Source organism: Cynara cardunculus (assembly GCF_001531365.2).
Source record: "Cynara cardunculus var. scolymus isolate 2C chromosome LG 6, CcrdV1, whole genome shotgun sequence".
NCBI lineage: Eukaryota > Viridiplantae > Streptophyta > Magnoliopsida > Asterales > Asteraceae > Cynara > Cynara cardunculus.
In genome coordinates this window covers 1,320,593-1,342,289 of record NC_037533.1, presented here as the reverse complement: position 1 = coordinate 1,342,289, position 21,697 = coordinate 1,320,593, and the positions used below count along the sequence as shown (strand labels likewise).

Below are 21,697 nucleotides of genomic sequence, written 5' to 3'. Positions count from 1 at the left end.
TACCTCAATATGACTGTTGCAAAGTTGTCTACGGCTTTCGTTTCGTGTGTCACAACTTTACTCGGTGTGAAAACAAGAGAAATATTTTTAAGGAAAAGAGTGCAAGATCTTGACATGGAAAATTGTGTAATTAAAATATATTTTGGTTGATTTGTTGTCATTTTACAATCATTATATAATACAAAATAACATTGAACAACATTTAGGGGTAATATGGTCATTTTAACAGTTTTGTCATGTCCTGTCCTAGTCGTACCAAACATAGGACAGACAATTAGTCATGTCCTAGTCGTACCAAACATAGGACAGACAATTAGTCTTGTCTCGTTCTGTCTCATCCTGTCCCGTACAGTCTGCATACCAAACGCTACCTTAATGGATGCTTTTAGCAAACATCAAGGACAAGAATGTGAATCGTGTAACAACTTGAAAAGATGAGAACATTGGTGTAAGTTTGAAAGTCTTGTGACATTTAGTAAGGTTTAAGTAAACCACATGGACGATTTATGTACTTTACTCCAATAAAAATGCTTTATATGGATTCTAGTTGTATGTGGATGTGATGATGACGACGACGACGACGATGATAGAATAATGTATACGTTTTCAAGATGTTCTTTTTTATTTTTTACATAAAATTTCATATAAAACGTTTGATATACTTTGGTATATTTTGGTAAACTAGACTATATATATATATATATATATATATATATATATATATATATATATATATAGGCAGATTCAAACGAGAAGACGGTTAATTGACGATAAGATGAGAAGAAATATGTGTCATACAATCTATTAATTAAAGAATACCATAAATAAATGAAAAATAATTTTAGAAATTAGGAGAATTATCGTTCTGAATTGGATAAATTCTTAAAAATCTCATGGTATCTTTTAAACTTATTTATTTTTATAATTTAAATTAATTATTAACATTTTTATCAAGTTTTATATAAAAAAATTAGATACAATTTGATAAAATAATTTTACAATTTTCATTAAATATCACATGTGATATCTACGATAATTGTGATTTTCTTTATCATATGTGATTGTATATATTTACATTTATATTTCTTTTTGTGATATAAATATTATCACATGTGATGATACATCACTTATTCACTTATATTCATACGCATATTATCATATGTGATATGTACAAAAATTCATATAATGGATCATATTGATCAACATATGATATGTAATAGATCATATGGTAAAAGAAAAAAAATTAAAAAATAATGGTAAAAAAAAAATTATGAATTAATCGTAGATCTCACATGTAATATTTGATTAAAAAAATTAATTTTTTTTTGTATCAAAGTATCTAGAAAAAAAGGTTATATAGAACCTTATAAAATAATTGTGAATTATTAAAATAAATAAATTTAAAAGATATAATTAGATTTTTGATAATTATCCTAATTTAAAAAAAATATGTTATTTCTTATTTTATAGATTATGTGTCTCATATTCCTTCTCGATTTTCCGAAAATTAGTTAGCTTCCCGCATGATACTCCTTATATATGTTTATACACACACGATATAATAGTGGAGTATGAGTGAGTTCAAACAAGAACATCCACAATTTACGAAAATAGAACCATATAGATAATCTGTTGAAATAAACAGAAAACAAAATCTATTTTCTTTAACCACAAGAGTGGTGCATGATTGGTTTGAGCTTGACTCTAAATGTCAAAAGAACCTGGAGGTCTCAGGTTCAAATCTAAGGAGGAATAAAAATTCTATTGTGGCCATGGAGGTTCAAATGCGGTGACTCCGGGCTATCTGCAAAGCAGATGGTCGTCCTAGGATTAGTCAGCTCGCATAGAGAGTTGAATATCCAAGTTAATAAAAATAATAATAATCTACTGATGATGCTACAGTATTCTATTTTAAAAAAATTAAAGCATTTGCCACAGTTTCTCTAAAACGAAGAAAATGGAAAAAATGAGGATTTTAAGTCAATATTTTTCTAAAACTATCATCAAAATGAAAAAGGTAGGAGAGAGAAGAATTTTTTCTCCCGATATAAAGATTACCCCAAAAATGATTACTAATTAAGAGCATTAGTAAAAAATATTTAAAAAAAATATTTAAAAAATATATATAATATTTTAATATTATAATCAATATCAGATTTTTCAAAACACAGAATCTTTTCAAGCATTAATGTAATTTTTATAAATATTTTAATTTTTAATTTTAATTTTAATTTTAATTTTTAATTTTTAATTTTTAATTTTTAATTTTTAATTTTTGAAGAATATTATGGGAGGAGATGCTTTGTGAGTGATTTTGTTTGGACCTGCGGAAGAATAAATAAATAAATAAATATATATATATATATATATAAATATATATATATATATATATATATATATATAAATGGTGGAAGCCATGGGGATGAGAGTGTGGATAAAACGTGGAAGCCATCCGCCAATCAAAACGCCTTGAAATCCCTTCTCCTGGCCCCAATTCTCTATTTCAACGCCCGCCAATCTTTCTCTTTCGATTCCGAAACCCATCTTCAAGTTCCTCTAATCTTCTGTCGCCATAGCTTAGGGTTTTCTGCAAACGATTGGGGTGTGTTGTGTTCAACAATGGCTGTATCCACTGCTTTTGCTGGGCCAAAACTCGAAACACTCTTCTTCAGCAATGCCACTGTTACACCTGCTTCATCATCCCCAACTTCTCATTTTCAAATTGGGGTTTCGTCTAAACCACGAAGAACCCTAATTCAGAGAGGCAGTTTTAGGTGCGAAGCTGCTGCTGCTTCTTCTTCTTCTTCTTCTTCTTCGGAGGTTGTTGTGGAGAATTCATCGGGAAATGCTTCCAGCCTCTCTGCTCTTGAGCAGCTCAAGACCTCCGCAGCTGACAGTAAGTCTTCTTCTAGTTCGTTTTCGTTAAAGCTTCTTAACTGAACAACTACATTTTCATATTTGTGCAAAATTGAGAATGGACACTTGAACAAATCATCAATCAGTATTTGAAAAAGTAGTGCTCATATACAGAATCATCAAACAAAAGAGATAAACATATGAATAAGCCAAAGTATATTACTTAAAAGATGCTTAATGGATATACGAAAATAAATTATGTTGTAGTTCATTAAAATGGCTGAAAGAATTAAGGGGTTGTTTGATTGGTCTTCCGGATTAAGTTTCTGTATGGATAAGATTGTGTGTGTGGATTAGTTTATCTGAATAGATTGAAAAGCTTTTCGTTTGGAAGGGTTTTTTCATAGATGGAAGGAGCGTGTATGTTAACTCTCCCCTAGAAGCTTATTGAATAAGCCACTTTCTTATTATCAAGCCACTACCAACAGTCATGTATAACTCACTGAATAAGCTCCGAGTCAGATTAAGCTGCTACCGAACAGACCCTAAGTTGGCTCGCTAGATGCTCCCTCTTTTGGTGAATCTCATGCCTTACCCCTCATAATATGAGGCAATAATGGTGAGGACTAACTAGCAATATATCAAGTGTTCTGTCTCAACTTCATGTGTACCAAACGAACCCAATATATTCCACTCGGAAAAGGGGTCTTGGGGGATGTATGCAGACCTTTCGTCTACCCCAAAAAGATAGAGCTAGTGTTTCCGTTTGAAAACCCATGGCCAATGCAAAAGTGTGACGACAAAGGAAAGGAGAACCAAGTTTTTGTTAATTGAGCTTTCAAGTTTCGTTTGTATTTGATTTGACATCATCATTTAGTTATATGGTAATTGTACCCAAATTAGCTCATGTTCATTTACGAAGTATCTTGTGGATGGATATCTTTCTCATTTGTTCTTGCTTATGCTGAAATCAGGGTATACAAAGGAAAAGAGTAGCATTATAGTTATTGGGCTCAGTATCCACACTTGTCCCGTAGAAATGCGCGAAAAACTTGCTATTCCTGAGGCAGAGTGGCCTAGAGCAATCAAAGAGCTTTGTGCTTTGAATCACATAGAGGAAGCTGCTGTTTTATGTACCTGCAACCGAATGGAGATTTATGTTGTAGCTTTGTCTCAGCATAGAGGAGTTAAAGAAGTGACTGAATGGATGTCAAAGGTACTTTCTTTTTTCGTCATCTAAAAAAGCAAAAGCAAAATTTCCATTTCTGTAGATTGGAATATGAATTGATTAGATCGTTTCTCTCAATCTGCAGACTGGCGGGATCCCAGTTCCAGAGCTTTCTGAGCATCGTTTTCTGCTATATAACACGGATGCAACACGCCACATCTTTGAAGTGTCAGCAGGACTCGACTCCTTGGTGCTTGGAGAGGGCCAAATTCTTGCTCAGGTGAAACAAGTGGCTAAAGTTAGTCAAGGAGTCACGGGCTTTGGGAGGAACATTAGCGGGCTTTTCAAGCATGCCATCATGGTTGGAAAAAGGGTCAGAACCGAGACCAAGATTGCTTCAGGCGCGGTTTCTGTAAGTTCAGCTGCCGTGGAGTTGGCATTGATGAAGCTTCCACATTCGGCCCATTCTACTGCAAGAATGTTACTCATTGGAGCAGGCAAAATGGGAAAACTTGTGATAAAACACTTGGTTTCAAAAGGGTGCACAAAAATGGTGGTCGTGAATAGATCCATAGAAAAAGTGAATGCACTTCGTGAAGAGTTTAAGGGTATTGAGATCGTATACAAACCCACGACAGAGATGATGAATTGTGCTGGTGAAGCAGATGTTATCTTCACCAGCACATCTTCGGAAACCCCTTTGTTTTTGAAGGAAAATGTGGCCGATCTTCCTCCTGTTAGCGCAGATGTTGGTGGTAAACGAATTTTTGTTGATATATCTGTTCCAAGAAACGTGGGTTCTTGTGTTAAGGATCTTGAAACCACAAACGCTTACAACGTGGACGATCTGAAGGAAGTTGTGGCTGCAAACAGAGAAGACAGGCTTAGAAAAGCAAGAGAAGCTCTAGTGATCATCGAAGAAGAACTAAAACTGTTTGAAGCTTGGAGGGATTCATTAGAAACCGTTCCAACAATCAAGAAACTAAGGGCTTATGCAGAACGAATAAGAGTTGCTGATTTAGAGAAATGCTTGCAAAGATTGGGTGAGGATGTGAATAAAGATACAAGAAGAGCCGTTGAAGGGCTGAGCCGTGGGATTGTTAACAAACTTCTTCACGGGCCATTGCAGCATTTGAGATACGATGGAAGTGATGATCGAACTTTGGATGAGACCCTTGAAAATATGCATGCTCTTAACCGAATGTTCAGCCTTGAAACGGAGATGTCTGTTTTGGAAGAGAAGATTCGAGCCAAAGTTGAACAACAGAAGTAAGTTTTCGTTATCGATTCTATTTTATATAACACACTTGTTTTTATGCCTTTCAGTCTGAATAAGAGGAAATTTCCTCAAAACTGTGATTCAAATAGATGAGATCTGGATTGAAAGAATAGTTACCCCCTTTTGTGTCTACTGATGTAATTTGAGTTTTGTCGTTTGGGTTCGATGATCTTGGATACCTGTTTCCCGAGTGTGTTCTTGAAACGTTGTTCATTCTTGTAATTACATTACTGATTTTTATCAATGTAAAGGATATAATTTTCTCATGTATTGCTTTGTTTGATCATCTTTTACTATTTAGATGAGGATTCTTTATGAACTTGTGGATAGCCCGGAGTCACCGCATTTGAACCTCCGTGGCCACAGAGTTTATTCTTCCTTGGATTTGAACCTGAGACTTCCAGGTACTTTTGACCTTTGGAGCCCAAGCTCAAATGATTTGTGCTTTCTACCTTGTATATAAACAAGTTGACACTCGATTATGAAACTCTATATGACATGCGAGATGCAAATATGCACTCATGAACACAACCTAGGGGTCGTTTACAAAATGCTTACTAGGTAAGCATTTACCGGGTCACTTGCCTTATCGGGTGAGCATAACAAGAACCAAAAATCTTGCTCAGTAGGAAATATGGCAACAACCGAGGTTCTTACCCAGTAAGTGAGGGAGAACACTTTTGCCCTGTAAACGCTTACCGCGTAAAAGACGCTTAGCAACAATCCTTTTTAATGGCTGATAATGTTACCTGACAAGGTAAGTGAGGGTAGTGACTCTTATCGGTATGTGAGGGTGGTGACTCTTATTGGTAAGTGCTTACCTAGTAAGTGTTTGGTAAACGACCCCTTAGACTTGTGTTTTATTGAAGTTTCTTGTCTCTTGCTTGGTTTCATTTGTTAGAACGGACTTAGAGGTTGTTTGGTTGGTTTTCCATTAAGTTATGTATGAATAAAGTTGTATGTGTGAATTAGCCTGTCTGTATAGATTGAGAAACTTTTTGTTTGGGAGGACTTTTCACATAGATGAAAGGAGATTGTGTTTTTTTAATTGGGAGGGGTAGGTTTGGAAAAAGTTAGCTTTTTGTGTAAAGCTCTCTCCTAAAAGCTTACTGAATAAGTCACTTTCTATATCATTAAGTCACTACCAAACAGTAATGTATAACTGACCGAATAAGTTGTAAGTGTCATTAAGCTCGTTAAAATACCAACAAACAAACCTTTAACAATTCTTAAGTATAAACCGTAGTGTTAAATTAGTAAGAAAACACAATTGATATTTGAATCCATCGCTTAACCTTCTTTACTTGGAACTTTAACGATGAATAAAACGAGTTATTCTGTAACCAAAACCCTTGGTATTTTACAACAAATAGCTGATTTCTCAATAACACGGGTCTTTTTACTTGCCTCCCCTTTCCCTTTCTTTCCTTTTCTTTCCTTCATAAAATAAGTTTCGAGAACATAACGTTAGTGTTTTTGGACCATTACCATTTTGTATGTGAAAATTAGGTTCCTATTAAACATTAACCATAAGTAACTCTTAGGGGCTGTTTACCCAAATGCTTACCTGGTAAGTGCTTATTTATAGGAGTCAACACTATAATTTATTTTGATGCGTAAGATTTTAGTACATCAAAACGTATTGAATGCAACAATCTATCGTGTAAACGTTGTAATCTTCACTTACCGGGTAGGACTCTCCATCATTTTCATTGTTCTTACCCGGTAAGATTATTGACCTTTGTCATGTTCATCCAATAAAGAAATTTATCCGGTAAGCACTTACCAAGTAAACATTTAGTAAACGGCCCGTTGATAACAAATCCCATGAGTTTGTTAATTAGATCAATATATATAGGCCCATTTAGATAGCAAATATAATTTAAAGCATGTAAGCCCACTTAAATTATTAGAAAATCCCAACAATTTCCATGTTGGGATCGAAATCCAGATCAATTCCAATAATTTTTATACTTTGATTATATTACATACAAACCTAGAATATATTTGACTTGAAAAAGTGTATAATCGAATGACTTGACTTGAAAATTTTAATCGAGTTCTCGAACGAGCTGAGTCAAACATCGGTGTTATGAAACTTGAGCCATTCAGTTAAACGAGTTTTAGTGTTTGTTCGAGATCAATCCGATCTCGACAATTATTAAGGTCGAGCTCGAGTATCTAGTTAAAAAGCTCGACTCGTTAACACCCCTAGTTATACACATCGCTTGTTAGACATGTTAACGTTGCCTTCGATCTGCATGACCATGGTTGACAATTGATTAACTCTTCCGATCAGTTGATCCTATTCAGTGTCTTTATATTTCACAACCTCTTATTTCTCTCTTCCAATAAATTAGAAACCATATCTTAACATTTCGGAAAGAAAGAGGATCTTCTCTCTTGGCTTAGGATATCAACAGGGTTCAGATCATTTGCATGAATATCGTGGAGCCAACAAGCTACGTTTGCTGGTTTAGATTCAGAAACAATGTCAAATGGTTACTGCTCGTTTTGGTAAAATTTTGGTACATTCTTTCTACTTTGTTTCGCATCAAATTTAGGTTATTCTAGAAGGTCCATGATAAGTCCTCTCTTAATTAGGCGTGTGCATCGGACGGGTTCGGGTGGGCAAACCAAAAAACTGATCGGATTTCGAACAAAAATCAAGACCCAAATCTTAGGTTTCGGATTTTGGATTGCTTCGGGTTCGGGTTCGGGTTGGTCGGGTTTCAGGTTGATGTCAGTTGGGTTCGGGTATTATTATAATTCAAAAAGTATATATATAAATTCAATCGATTGAGAGATTGATAAATCGATAGTAAGTTTAGAAATTATAAAACGTTTCCAGTGACTAGAATTCAAGATTTTTATAACATAATTTAGATAAATAAATATATTTATATAATATTTAAAAATATATGTTTAAATATATATTTCGAGTTTTTAGATGGATCGAGTGGCCAAAGATCAAACCCAACCCGAACCCAAATACCCCTCAAAAGTCATTCAAGTTTTGTACAAACACATTATTTTCGGTTCATGATCGAATTCAGATTTCAAACTATTCAGGGTTTTTTTTTATTATTATTAACCTGGATATCCAACCCGCTATGTGAGCCGACTAATCCCAAAACGACCACCTGCTTTGCAGATAGCCAAGAGTCACCGCATTTGAACCTCCATGGCCACAAAGAGATTTTTATTCCTCCTTGGATTTGAACATAGGACCTCCAGATACTTTTGACCTATGAAGCCAAACTCAAATCAATCAGACACTACCCTTGTGGTTTTTTATAATCCCTATATGAATTTTGGTATGTGGGGTGTATTTCATGTATAGAATAACTTGTGTAGCACATGGTGAATCGTGGTACCAAAATATATCACATGATGAAATTTACATAATTGCCCCCAATCCCCTTCTCATATGTGATATCTTGAGATTGACATGTACCAAATGTACCATTTGTTGACCTTCTTTTATGTAGGCCCCCTTTTTTAAGTATACAAGTTTGCCAAGAAAACACCTTAAAAAACCCATCAAAAACAAGTCTAATGATTTAATGCAATTTGAGGTGCATTGAGTACTATGTACATTGTGTGTTGTACTGGAATACACGTCGTTTTATTACGTTATGTTCGTGTAATATCTGGTATGCATAATTAATGCACGTCTGAGTGTCCATGTTGTAAAGATATTTTAGATCTCGTACTCTTAGTATTTCGAATCGACCCAATCATTCTCCGTTGTGGAAACCATCTATCTTTCGTGATGACAAAAGGGTAGGTTTCGTGTCATTAATAATATGTGTCGTATTTTAGAAATAACGACATTATATTCTTTTTTATAGTATTTGACCAATCGTTTCAAATATCGGTTTATATCTAACCAAACTTTTTCAATAATCCATTTAAAAGATATAGATTTAATTAAAATATCATTTAAAGTTATATATCTGATTATTTCCCTTATAATTAGTTAACGTGGCCTACAAATAGGTCTATCGGTTAAATGACATTTTCCCAATTTTTCTTTAAGTTATTTAGGGGTTGTTTACCGAACACTTATCCGGTAAGCATCTAGCGATAAAATTCAACACTATCATTTACTTAACGGGTAAGATTTTAGTCAACGAAAAATGGATTTCTATACAACGAATTACCTGGTAAGAGCTGACTGTGGTAAGAGTCATTGCCCTCACTTACCGGGTAAGACTTTAGGTTCTTGCCTCACTCTTACCGGGTAAGACTTTAGGTCCTTGCCTCACTCTTGCCGGGTAAGATTCATGGTCCTTTTCATGTTCATCCGCTATGGTAATGTAACTTGGTAAATGTTTACCCAGGTAAGCATTTGGTAAACAGCCCCTTACTTTTTGACTAGTTCTATAAAAAGTAAGATCAATCAAGAACATGATCATAGAACAACAACAAAAATAACAAAATCACATGTGACAACCTGACTCGCAACCTCATGTTGCAACCAGAGTCGCATGAATCACATATGATTTTAAATGTAAAATCACATGTGATTCAGTCATTTTCATATGCTTTTATTTGATTATTGTTCTCGTATTAATCTGTTTTAGTTTCTAAATGTAACCATATATAAGTATGTCACTAAACTTACCAGAAAAGTAAGTTTTTTAATTAGATTATCATTTAAAATAACTAAACTAAGTAATTTAAAAAAAATACGAGTTAAACGGAAGTCGTATAATAATAATTAGTTGTGTATCTGCACAATGCAGCGGGAGTCGTGAATTTTAACGATTTTGAAGTTTCATTGGTTTTATTAGAGAAGATTTAACGATGATATAAGTTACACTTGGTCTTTACATATTAATACAATTTGAATTAATAAGAGTTATGGATCCAACTACATTCTATCGATGAACAAAAATTATATGATAGTTTAAAATCCGATAAATTTAAAATCCAACATATTTAAACGACTCCACAAATGTGTTCGATTTACACCAAGAGCAAAAAATCAAAAGATCGAGAACGAGACTGAGAGTCTAGAGCAATTGAATGAAAGAACTTTTAATAACTCATGGTGAATATCAATTTGAATCTCACATTAGGGGATGAAGAGAATACATAGAGGTATGAAAGGGTGAAGACGTGAGTAAAAGGTGTCAAAAATATCTTAAGAACATAAAAAGAAAATATAATGAATATGCATTGGTTACTTATACTATATGTTATTTTAATTGTAGATTAAAAGATTTTAAGACTAAATGCATAAAATAGTAGTACTTAATGCATTATGAGTTGTTTTTAAAACATTATGCATAAATGCGTAATGCTTTATGCATTAAAAATTATTTTTATAACTTTTGATAAATCTGGTTTATCAAAAAATAATAATAATGATAATAATAATATTAGAGATAAGAATAAACAACAAATTACAAGTTGATTGAGTGAGCACGTGCCATATTCTTCTCTCCATTTTGATTCCATTCTCATTAATTTATTCACCATTTCTTCATTAACAATTTTCTTTTTTCTTAAATTAAAAACCAAAAATATTATAAAAAAATCTAGAAAAATAATAAAAACTAAAACCTAGCATTTTCAAAGCCGTGCAGATCGCTGACTCTGTTCATCGACTTCTTCATCACCGCAACTTTAGCCAGCTTCTCAGCCGCCCTCCAAGCCGACGTTGGCGTTAACGGCTCCCCATTTTCATCCACCATCATCACACCTTGTTGTTGTACCATCTGCTGCTGATATTGTACCCTCCATTCAACATCCATCAGTTCCGATTCCAACCCTTTTACAAACTCTTCAGCCGATATCGACTGCATTAACAGGCCCCGAGCCGATGATAGCAGATGATGAGCCGTCGTCAGCTTATTATGTTCCACCAGCAGCCGAGACTCCGCCACGGCTCGTGTTGCAATGAAGAGGTTTCTCAGCCGTTCGATCTTTGGAGAACAAGATGATCTAACGGTCTGTGCTCTAGCCACCAGCAACGCCTTTTCTCCACCGTAAACAGTTTCTTGTGTAGCCGGATCGTTGTAGCTGCACCGAGCCGATAGCACATGGTGCGACCCACTGTTTGACCGTGGGACCCTCATTTCGACCAAAACTTCCCTTTCTTCCTCAGCGTATAGATCTCCGAACCGAACTGAACCGGAGTTTAGCACCGTCGGTTTCCCGTTACATGAATAAACAGCGGTTATCTGAGCCGGGTCTGAACCGGGAGCCACACCTAGCTGAATTCTTAAATCTTGAGCCACCACGCTGAGCAAACCGCCGACACATTTCGTAAACGCATTTTCAGCCGGATCGTTTGTTTGATGGCTATACCCACTGGGTTTTTTTTCCAATGTGTGAACCGGTATTTCAACATGAGCGAAGCGGGTAGATGACACGTGGCAAGATGGTTGCCTTTGATTTGAATTATTATTATCCGTCACGTGCTCCTCCTGACCGTCGGATAATAGAATTATGCTGGCAACCGGATTTCTTTCACGCCGATCTTCAAGTACTTTGGTGGCTTTTCTGAGAGCTTCACCGGCGCAGGTACCTCGGCTACAAGTAAGCTGGTCAATAATACGCCGAGCCGAACGTTGACCTTTGGAAGTCATTCTTCTTAAAGGGAGAAGCCGTTTTGGGGAAGCTGAGAAAGCCACAATGGAGAGACGATCAGTCGAGCCGAGCGAGGAAATGACTAAGCGCATAGCTCGCTTAAGCATCTGAAGCTTGGCTCCTCCCATACTGGCACTCACGTCGAGAACAGCGACTAAATCAATAGGCGCACGTCTCGATTGGTTCAGCATATGCGCCGCCCCAACTGGCGGAGACGGTGGCGGAGCTTTGACCTTCAACACGACGGCGTAAGTCTCATGTGATTGAGTTGAAGAAATTACGGCAACTTCCGACATCAACATCACCTCCACATTCTTAAAATCTCGCCGGAATTCATCGGCTGTGGAGGAAGAGACCGGATTCACGAAGAATCCTTTGAACTCTTCATCAACGTCAACATCTTCATTCTCCTCCACCGCCTCCGGTATCGGAATAATTCCACCACCGCCGGCTCTTGGTGTTCGTAGTGGTTCGTCGTCATCGTATGCTTTTGGTTTGACGCAGGTTTCTTGCGATCTCGACAAATCGTGTTTTGATTTAGGAGTTGTGATTGAATTTTCCGTTTTATCATCGTTTAATTTCTCGATTTCATTGTTGGATTGAAGCTTGTGGATGGCGAGAAACGAACCATCTCTCCAAGCAGATTTGCAGATGGGGCATTCGAGAACCTTCTCCTTCTTCACATGTTTAGAAATACATGGAAAATGGAAGGTATGTGAGCATTCCGCTGTGAAAATGGCGGTTTTGTGGCCGGTTTTAACACTTTGAAGACACAATCCACAATTACTCTGCACATTTCAAGTTATAAATCTCAATTTCCAAACAAATTTGCATTTCTAGAACAGAAAAAATTCAAATCACGAAGATGAACTTACTCGTGAAAACCCCAACGAGCTTTTGAAGATCGAGAACGGAGATCTCGGAGAAGAAGGATTCGAACCTAGTAACGACGATTTCGGTTTTTTCATGTTGGTTTTGCATCTTAACCTGGGAGTGATATTGAGATTATCAATCACCGACGACTGAAACTTACCACCATCATCACCACCACCGTCGGATTTATCATTCGTTTTAGCACGTAACCGCAGTCGAGGTGTCGATACATTCGAATCAGTAACAGTATCATCAGCACCTCCGCCATTGTTGCTGTTTCTGGAACGTAAGCTCCAATTAGATTGCAATCGAGGAGTGGAAGGATTAGAAGCAGAAGAAGTCTTGAAGAAGGCAAGTTTCCCGGAAGACCGTGGGGTGGGATTTGGGTTTTGTTGGACGTCACCAAGAACAGAAGAATCGGAAGAATTTCTAGGGATTGTAGTGCAGAAAGCTCTTCGCCAACCAGTACCCATTTGGAATCAGGAGTAGGAAAGAAGAAGATGGATGAGAGAAGAGAGAAGGGGGAGAAGAGGGTTGGGGTTAAAAAGAGGGAGGGAGTAGAAGATGAAGAAGAACATGGGGGTCAGATTGAAATGATGATGAGAGGTTTGGATTTATATAAGAATGGTGACAAAATAAAATGGTTAGTAACATCAAAATATAGACCGGATTTGTACCCATTTGGATCAATTTATACACGTATCATTATTTATATATATATATATGGTTGGGTTCCGTTGAGAAGTAGAGTTAAGATGAGAAGCGTAATTTTTTTTTTACCTTTAGATACATATTAAGATGAGATGCACCAATTCAATCCTTGTATCAAATTTTATTCATGTGAAAGTTACCTTTGGGTGCATATTTGGATACACACACAATGTAGCGATACATCTCGATTTTAATGTTTCGTTTTTTCTTTGTCTCAGTCGATGTTATAATACGGTTTTATGTGGTTTTGAGAAAACGTAATGTTTTCATTTTTAAATAAAATATAAATATGAAGATATGATAAAAAAATTGAAAAAAATATTGATGTTACTACCAAACTAACTATTTAAAATTTCTCTTTTTTTTGTGTATTTCTTTAATTATTTTTTTAATTCTTGGTTTAATAATATAATTTTTTTACAAAGATAATAATTAAGTATTTTTTTAGAAGTTAATAACTATCCTAATTATATTTTAGATTTTTTATATTTAAAATGAGATGTTTATCCTTTAATTAGTTATGTTTATCTACAATTAGTTACATGATGCTTTAATAAGTTGTACTTACACACAATATACTTGTAGGGGGTGTTTGGGATTGCTTATCTGAACTGTTTTTTAACTTATTTCAGTCTGGCACCAGAGATAAGTTATTTTAGAGTGTTTGGGAAAAGAAAAAAAAAACTGCTTATACCGGTGTCAAACCAATAATAAGCAGTTTTTGATAAGTTAATCCTTACTGACTTATGAAAAACAACTTATCACCAATTTACCATTTTAACCCTCTTTAAATTTATCCAAACATCATATATGTCTCATCATCATCATCCCTTCCTCTCATCATCAATATCCCTTCCTCAAATATATTATAAATATATAATATTTTTTCTTGAATTATTAATGGTATTGGTATAAATGTTTGTTAATTATTAATCTTATTGATATAAATTATTAATCTTATTAATATAAATCTTTCTCAAATATATTATAAATGACGAAAAATAATTTTTTACATGTTAAAAAATCAAATAAGTTAATAAGCAATCCCAAACACTTTCATAAGTCAATAATATGGAAGACTGTCTTTTTGGTCATTTTACAGATATAAACAAAATTTGCCAAACACTAAAAAACAACTTATCAGCTTATTGCAGTTTGGTACCGCTATAAGCTAATCCAAACATTTTTTATAAAACTCCGGTTTGATACCACATAAGTTAATAAGTACTTTTACAAAAAAGCATAAGTTGTTTTAAATAAGCAATCCCAAACACCCCCGTAATCTTGAGTTTTAAGTAATATGCATTAATAAACAGTACTTTATGCATAAAAAATTGTTTTTAAGAGTTTTTGTCAAATTCTTTATAATATAGTGTATATATATATATATATATATATACATATACATATATACACTAGTTGTGTGTCCGCACAATACGACAGAATACAAAAAGTTCATTAAGATTTATTTTAATCGAAATATCTAATTTTTCTTAAGACGTCATAAATTCTACCATATTTGTAATTATCCACCTATCCAAAATATCGGTGCTCATAACTTCTGCAGTCATCCATAAAATACAAATCGTTTCTATGAATTGTGTATAAAGACAAACCCATTTGTTAGTGCAATGAATAAGATTCAGAGCGACTATACAGTCTCGTTGAACGATAAATCTTCTCGCTGATACTTTTTTGGGTCATTCGACTCTAAATCAAATTCTTTTCCCAGACTGATTAAAAATTATAGAATTATACAAAATATGCATCTATCCAAAAAAATATTTCAAAGATATAATGTTATCATGCCACAAACAATTTAAATAATTACTTGCACATGATTGAAACCAAGCCCCATTGTCAAACATGTTTTCACGACAGATCAACAACAAAAATTCACCACCAAATTTCAGAATTCTCTTCATAAAATCCAACTGGACAAAAATTCAAATACCTACATAATTTTTCAAGTAACAATTTACAATCTAGAATAACTTACGCTCAAAGATCTAAAAAAGCAATAATCAAGAAATGCTCTGCTTCATTTGCTACCTGCATTTAGAACTCAAGATCATGATAAGAGACCAAAGGGCCTTCGGCCTAGCGGTATCGTAGTCCTGGGCCTCCTAGGAGGTCAAGGGTTCAAACCTCACAAACGGTGAGGAGGGTGTGTGAGTTTATTTGTTGTATTTGCCGTATATAGATATTATATACTTAAAAAAAAGATCATGATAAGAGAGAAAGAAAATGAAATATGTGTCCCAAACAGGATCACTTTCATAAACGCCATATGGGTGCTTCTATGTACATAGTTGACATAACTTTCTTTTAACTACGATTTGTCTTAATAATTACATCAAGAAAATAAAAGATTTTCATAGAAAAAGTTCTGAGCCAAGACTAAATGTCAACTTAACTTTGACCTTAAAAAACACTATGTTCTGACATTCCAAAATTTGAAAACGACACCATGTTTTGTGAGAAGGGCACTGGAGCTATGATAGAAACACTCACTTTTAGGTTTGTAATGTTTGTAACGTGTAATAATGTTTGTAGTGTTAGTACACTGTTTTCCACAAAATCAATGTTTGCAACTGAATTTCATGCATTATTGATAACTTGCAACTTTTATAGTGTCACGAAGAAACAAAAAAGGAAAGTTTAAACAGTTTCTGCAACAGACAAATACCATCCACATTTAGTAGAATTAAGGCACGTACCCCACAATATATTATATTGAAGAACTTATATAAAAAGAATTCCATTTTTACTCATAAATATAATAGGAAATCTTTTGTAATTGTAAACACATTTTCAAACAACAAAAAATTTCTATATTACCCATCTAAACCTCTTTCCAAGATCTATTACATCTAAATTATAAAAAGAAAACCACAAGGGTGATGCCTGATTGGTTTGAGCTTGGCTCCAAAGATCAAAAGTATCTGGAGGTCCCATGTTCAAATCCAATGAGGAATAAAAATCCCTTGTGGCCACGGAGGTTCAAATACGGTGACTCCGGGCTATCAGCAAAGCAGGTGGTCACCCTGGGATTATTCGGCTCGCATAGCGGGTTGGATATTCATGTTAATAAAAAAAAATTATAAAAAGCACATCATCTAATTTTAACTCATTCAAATCCTATTTAAGTACATCAGCAAAACTCTAGTTCCCATTTTCAGCATCATCCTCTTGGTCATTGAAGTAGTATAATCCTTTTGCCTACACTCCAATTCCATCTCCTGGTTATTTTGGTCCTGTATATCACACTACCATTCTTATCCAATGCAATTGCATCATGTCTTTCCTTGAACATTGAATGGTTATCAAGAGGGTAAAGTTAGCATCATATATGCAATAATATCATGCAAATTATACATCAGTTTATCATTTTTTATCATATACACAAATGTATGTTCTACTTTGACTTGTCCATCTTCAAGTTTGATCATTCTTTTTCAGTTTCTGAGACCATGGATGGATGGCATTCTAGTTCCAAAGCTATGATGTCTCTGTCTTATTATACACTTTCTGAAGTCATTTGTTTCTTCCCATAAAACATATGAAAATAACACAAGGGTATACATTAAGCATTACAATTATCCACATGTAAATCTACATGCTTCTGTAAGATTTCAAACGAACAACTACATCACTGGATGCATTCCTTAGCCGAAGATTTAACATTTCTCTCTCCATATTTCAACCATCCCACGTAATAACCACCTAATTCTTTCAAGATTTAGATGTGATACTAAAGGCAGTCAAACAGAAGTGTGTTAAGCAAATACATAAAGTGAAGGTAACCTTGTTAATACGGTATATGGTAAGGGGAACATAACTCATATATAATGAGAGTAATAACATTAGCATGAGATGGTTCATACCAAAAAAGGTGACTTATTCTGCAGTAGAAGTAGTTCTGTTGGGGAGAAGTCTTGATCTAGCATCTCTTAACTGTTTATTAGAGAAGTGATAACTTTTGGTCTAACAGAAGAGCTCGAAGGTGTTGTCTGATGTCTACCTAGAAGCAGATAAACCATATACATTAAGTTAACACTCCAACTATGTCCTATTAACTTAATGCAACATGCAATGTACTATGTTTGATATGCTTTGGGAAATAGATATGACAACACCTGGCACAATCATTCGAAAAGTCCTTGTACCTTCACAAATCCAGTGCTGAAAATATACGAGTCCCTCAAAATGAGAGCTTTAGCCTGAAAACAAAACAGTAACAAATTGTTAATACATCGGTCTTGTGAACCACATATAAATGTTTGAGGAAAAAACACCTTAAGTGCCATCTGTACAGATGGCCAAAGAGACAACATCTTGTTTGCATCTTGGGGAACAGGTTGGTGGTAAAACCAAAACTGAATCAATCCTGCATTGAATAGTGAAGAACTTGGTGAAAATAGCCTTCCAACAAAAGCCTATTCGTGCCAATATATTCATTAAGAGATGGGAAGTTAATTACTATAAGGCTCAACAAAAGTAATGCAATATCCCATCAAAGGGAATAGGTCAATAACAAAAAGTGTTATGGTGAGAAAAAAAAAACTTTTATAAGAAGCAAGGAAATGCATACGAAAGTGTATCCTAAAACCAAGGTTAAAAATCTTACGACCCATAATCTATGCTCTTCTGATGGCAGGTTTCGTTCATCGTATATAAACAAAAAAAAGTCCAATACTTCAGGTATAATATGTTATACATACTACAACAGAAACTCTAAAAGATTTGGTGATGTGCATTGAAAATAACATCGAAAGAGAAGCAATCGAGCTTTTGGGAAGAGCAGCAATAGATACAGCCACCATAAATCAATCAGAAGCAGTGGTTGAAGCTTACCTTGAAGGATGAACCATAATATATAAGGAGGAGACATACCTCAATGTATATGTTTGATTTAAAGGAGGTCACATACATCTCGGGAGTATGAGCAAACAAGGCCAAAAGAAAGGTTTAGATCTGTTAGACTTCAGTTACTGCCACTATATAATGCTTATTCAGTGTTTATGTGTGTGTGTATGTGTGTAATGTCTTAGTTTGGAATGGCACGAACCAGAGATGATAACCATCAGGTTTATGTTTCAGTTGTAAAATACCTGCACAATGCGATGTTTTAGTATTTGGAGATTACTTTATATTTTATGAAAAAAATATATTAAAAAAATCCGTGTAAGAAATATTATGTACGCCTTCAATGTGAAAATAAGGGTGTCAGAAAATATCCGTTGTAAGTTGATTTAGTTTTTACAAGTATTACATGCTACATATTGTGATGAATTTATGTTAATTACGATTATCAGTAAGTACGAAAGTATGATATACGTCTTCAAGATTACAATAAGGACGTTAAATATATTCTCATAATTATATCAATTATTCTATTTTTATTAAAGTTTAATCAAATTACATCTCTTCAAATTACAAAACAAGTGCGGAGTTCGATCTTGCCCCCCGGCTAGCCTCTGCCGCATGATGAGTCAAAAAAGCGCCCCCATACATTGATGTCCTTGAGGGGGGCATTCCAGATGAGGCCAAATCGATAGACTAAGCAGCTTTCCTGGAATCAGCCAACAAGCCGGAGTTGCTCGTAAATTTTGCCCAAATTATAGTTGAAATAACATCTTAGTAGAATTTCTTCTACTCGCGTTAAAATTAACGACTCTTATTTAAATATATTCAAGGAAAGAAAAAGTTACAAACGGTCCTATTTTCATTTCTATATTTTTTTTACTTTGCTTATTTTAATAGCTCTATTTAACTTGTACGTTGGATAGAAAGTAATGGTGCTGTTAAACGCTGGGGACCGATAATTTATTGTCGCTTTCACGTGCTCACAAAGTAATAAAAAGAAAAGAAAAAAAGAATGATTGGTGATGGCGTGACCACGAATGTAACATGAGCAATGGTAGCTCCGATGGTTGGATTTTCGAAGCCGGGTATCTTTTCATCATTTTTTTATTATATCGTTACTGGTTGTGGTCAATTTCAGGCATCGCATCAAGTTTGCTGTGTCATTTTTCCGATGTCATTTCAAAATCGAAACACATCAACGTCTTATTAGTCGTCGTTTTTGCGTATTTATTTCAGCTGAATCGACAAATGATTACTCTATTGAATACGTTCCTAAAATAATTTCAAAAATTATGAACTTGATAATTTGGAAATAGACAAATTGAAATATACTTTTGTTCTTATTCTTATTTTGTATTACAGAAAATAATAATCAGATAACAGTGTGTTACATTTTCCATGTATATAAACACGATACCTGAATATTTCAGATATCACGATATCAAAATTAAGGTTTTAAAAATAAATTATAAAAAAAATGAAACAAAATAAATTATATTTTATAATATGCTTTTATCTTTAAAAGTCATATAATGCTCATGTTTATACACCAATATAGTTTTGTATAATTCCAAATAAGTTAAATAGATTAAAAACAGTCAATTATGAGGAAAAAAATTGTATTAAAAATAAAATTATTTATTTAAAAATATATATTTTTCTTAAAAACTATATTATAAAGCATTTGATAAAAATTCTTAAAAACTATTTGTTATGCATAAAATATTGTTTATTGATGCACAATACTTAAAATTCATAATTAGAAGTAAATTGTGTATAAGTACAATTTATTAAAGCTTAATGTTTAAATTTGTGTAACGAAATGCAGATAAATATAATCAAATAGAGGATAAATATCTCATTTTAAATATAAAAAATTTAAAATATAATTAAGATAATTATTGAGTTCTAATAAAATATTTAATTATTAACCGTATAAAAAATTATATTATTAATCAAAAATAAATTAATTCATTATTAAATCTAAATTAAATTATAATTAAAAAATTGAATTAAAGAAATTACACAAAAAACAAAAACTTCTAAATAATTAATTTAATACTAATATTGATATATTTATTTTTGAAATTTATGATATCTTCAAATTTATATTTTATTCAAAACTAACATTTCTTTAAACCACATAAAAACTGTATTATAGCATTTACAGAGACGAAATGAAACATCAAAATCTAGATATATCTCGTTGCATTGCACGAGTACTCTTCTAGTTCATTATTAATGTAAGAATAAAGTACAAATTTGGTCCCTGTGGTTTGATTTAAAAAAACGAACACCTTTTGTTCCCGAAGTTCCTAAACTATAAAATAGTTATCGTGGTTTGAAAAAACATTCAAAACTATTAATGAATGAGTGTTTTCATCATTTTATCTTTTTTTTTTAACCCAATTAAAATCGATTTTATGATTTTTAATCCCAAATGGTGTTGATTGAATAAAAGACAAAAAATCGATAAAAGGATAAAAATATCCCTATTTAACAAAATTCTTTAGGGATCCAATCTAGATGTTTTTACAAACCATGGTGGTTATTTTGTAATTTCAAATTTACAGGGACGAAAGTGTTATTTTCGAAGAAGAAGAGGGACTAAATTTGTAGTTTACTCTTTTGATTTTTTTTATTATCTAATTATCAATTTAAAAAAGTAAAATATTGTATTTTAATTTTTTTTATCTTCTGGAAAATGGAAACTGGTAGCAAGATCTCTGGCTTTTGATATAAGGGTCCCACTTATGCAGATCCCAATGCAGCAACTGTCAAATTAGATGCTCATTTTTTCTTTAATATCTTCTCTACCAATAAAATACTATATATTTTTTCTTTTAAATTATATATATATATATATATAGAGAGAGGTTGGTTATTATACAACCCTGGTCATTTGTGCAACCATTACAACCCAATCTTAACCGTTCATTTCATTTGATTAATATGTGATTTTATAGAGATTTTGATTATTTCCTAATGTAAAGTATTAATCATAATTAATGAACCGTATTCATCTTCCATAAATATTTAAATCATAATAAATGAACTTTAATCATTTTCATAAATATTTCAATTTATTGGGTTGCATTGGTTGTACAAATGCGATAGGTTGTATTTGAAATAAACCCTATATATATATATATATATATATATATAAAGGTTATTATGCAATTATTTACGTTTGTATAATGTTAGATCCCATAGTGCAAAATGTAAAAAGTAATGAAAAACAATAAGTGATGAAGAACCAGAAGACCGATGAAGAGATCAAGGCAGAAAAGACTAAGTCTGAATCGATGGAAAGACTAACCAGAGCATCGATGGAAAGA

General features: G+C 33.5%; 2 protein-coding genes across 3 annotated transcripts; one reads left to right on the top strand and one right to left on the bottom strand.

Moving 5' to 3' along the window:
• The first annotated feature begins 2,478 nt into the window (after window positions 1–2,478).
• Window positions 2,479–5,589, top strand: LOC112514638 (glutamyl-tRNA reductase 1, chloroplastic-like). Its single transcript, XM_025121219.1, has 3 exons — window positions 2,479–2,896; window positions 3,831–4,072; window positions 4,170–5,589. The coding sequence occupies exons 1-3, from the start codon at window positions 2,620–2,622 to the stop codon at window positions 5,295–5,297; spliced, it is 1,647 nt and encodes a 548-aa protein (XP_024976987.1). The 5' UTR covers window positions 2,479–2,619; the 3' UTR covers window positions 5,298–5,589.
• A 5,139-nt stretch (window positions 5,590–10,728) lies between these two features.
• LOC112514567 (probable E3 ubiquitin-protein ligase EDA40) lies at window positions 10,729–13,304 on the bottom strand. Of its 2 annotated transcripts, XM_025121104.1 has the most exons (3): window positions 12,940–13,304; window positions 12,782–12,846; window positions 10,729–12,694 (listed from the first exon to the last, which is right to left on the bottom strand). In XM_025121104.1, exons 1-3 carry the CDS (start codon window positions 13,250–13,252, stop codon window positions 10,871–10,873), a joined length of 2,202 nt encoding a protein of 733 aa, XP_024976872.1. In that variant the 5' UTR covers window positions 13,253–13,304; the 3' UTR covers window positions 10,729–10,870. The 2 variants fall into 2 exon arrangements, with proteins under 2 accessions (XP_024976872.1, XP_024976871.1); XM_025121103.1 differs by having other exon boundaries at window positions 12,782–13,304.
• Between the last annotated feature and the right edge of the window lie 8,393 nt (window positions 13,305–21,697).

Excerpts from the sequence above, each read along its gene's own strand:
- LOC112514638 (XM_025121219.1), top strand. The coding sequence starts at position 2,620 with ATGGCTGTATCCACTGCTTTTGCTGGGCCAAAACTCGAAACACTCTTC. Across the intron at positions 2,897-3,830 it reads CAAGACCTCCGCAGCTGACA|GGTATACAAAGGAAAAGAGT; the intron begins GTAAGTCTTCTT and ends TGCTGAAATCAG. Across the intron at positions 4,073-4,169 it reads TGACTGAATGGATGTCAAAG|ACTGGCGGGATCCCAGTTCC; the intron begins GTACTTTCTTTT and ends CTCAATCTGCAG.
- LOC112514567 (XM_025121103.1), bottom strand. The coding sequence starts at position 13,252 with ATGGGTACTGGTTGGCGAAGAGCTTTCTGCACTACAATCCCTAGAAAT. Across the intron at positions 12,695-12,781 it reads GCTCGTTGGGGTTTTCACGA|AGTAATTGTGGATTGTGTCT; the intron begins GTAAGTTCATCT and ends TGAAATGTGCAG.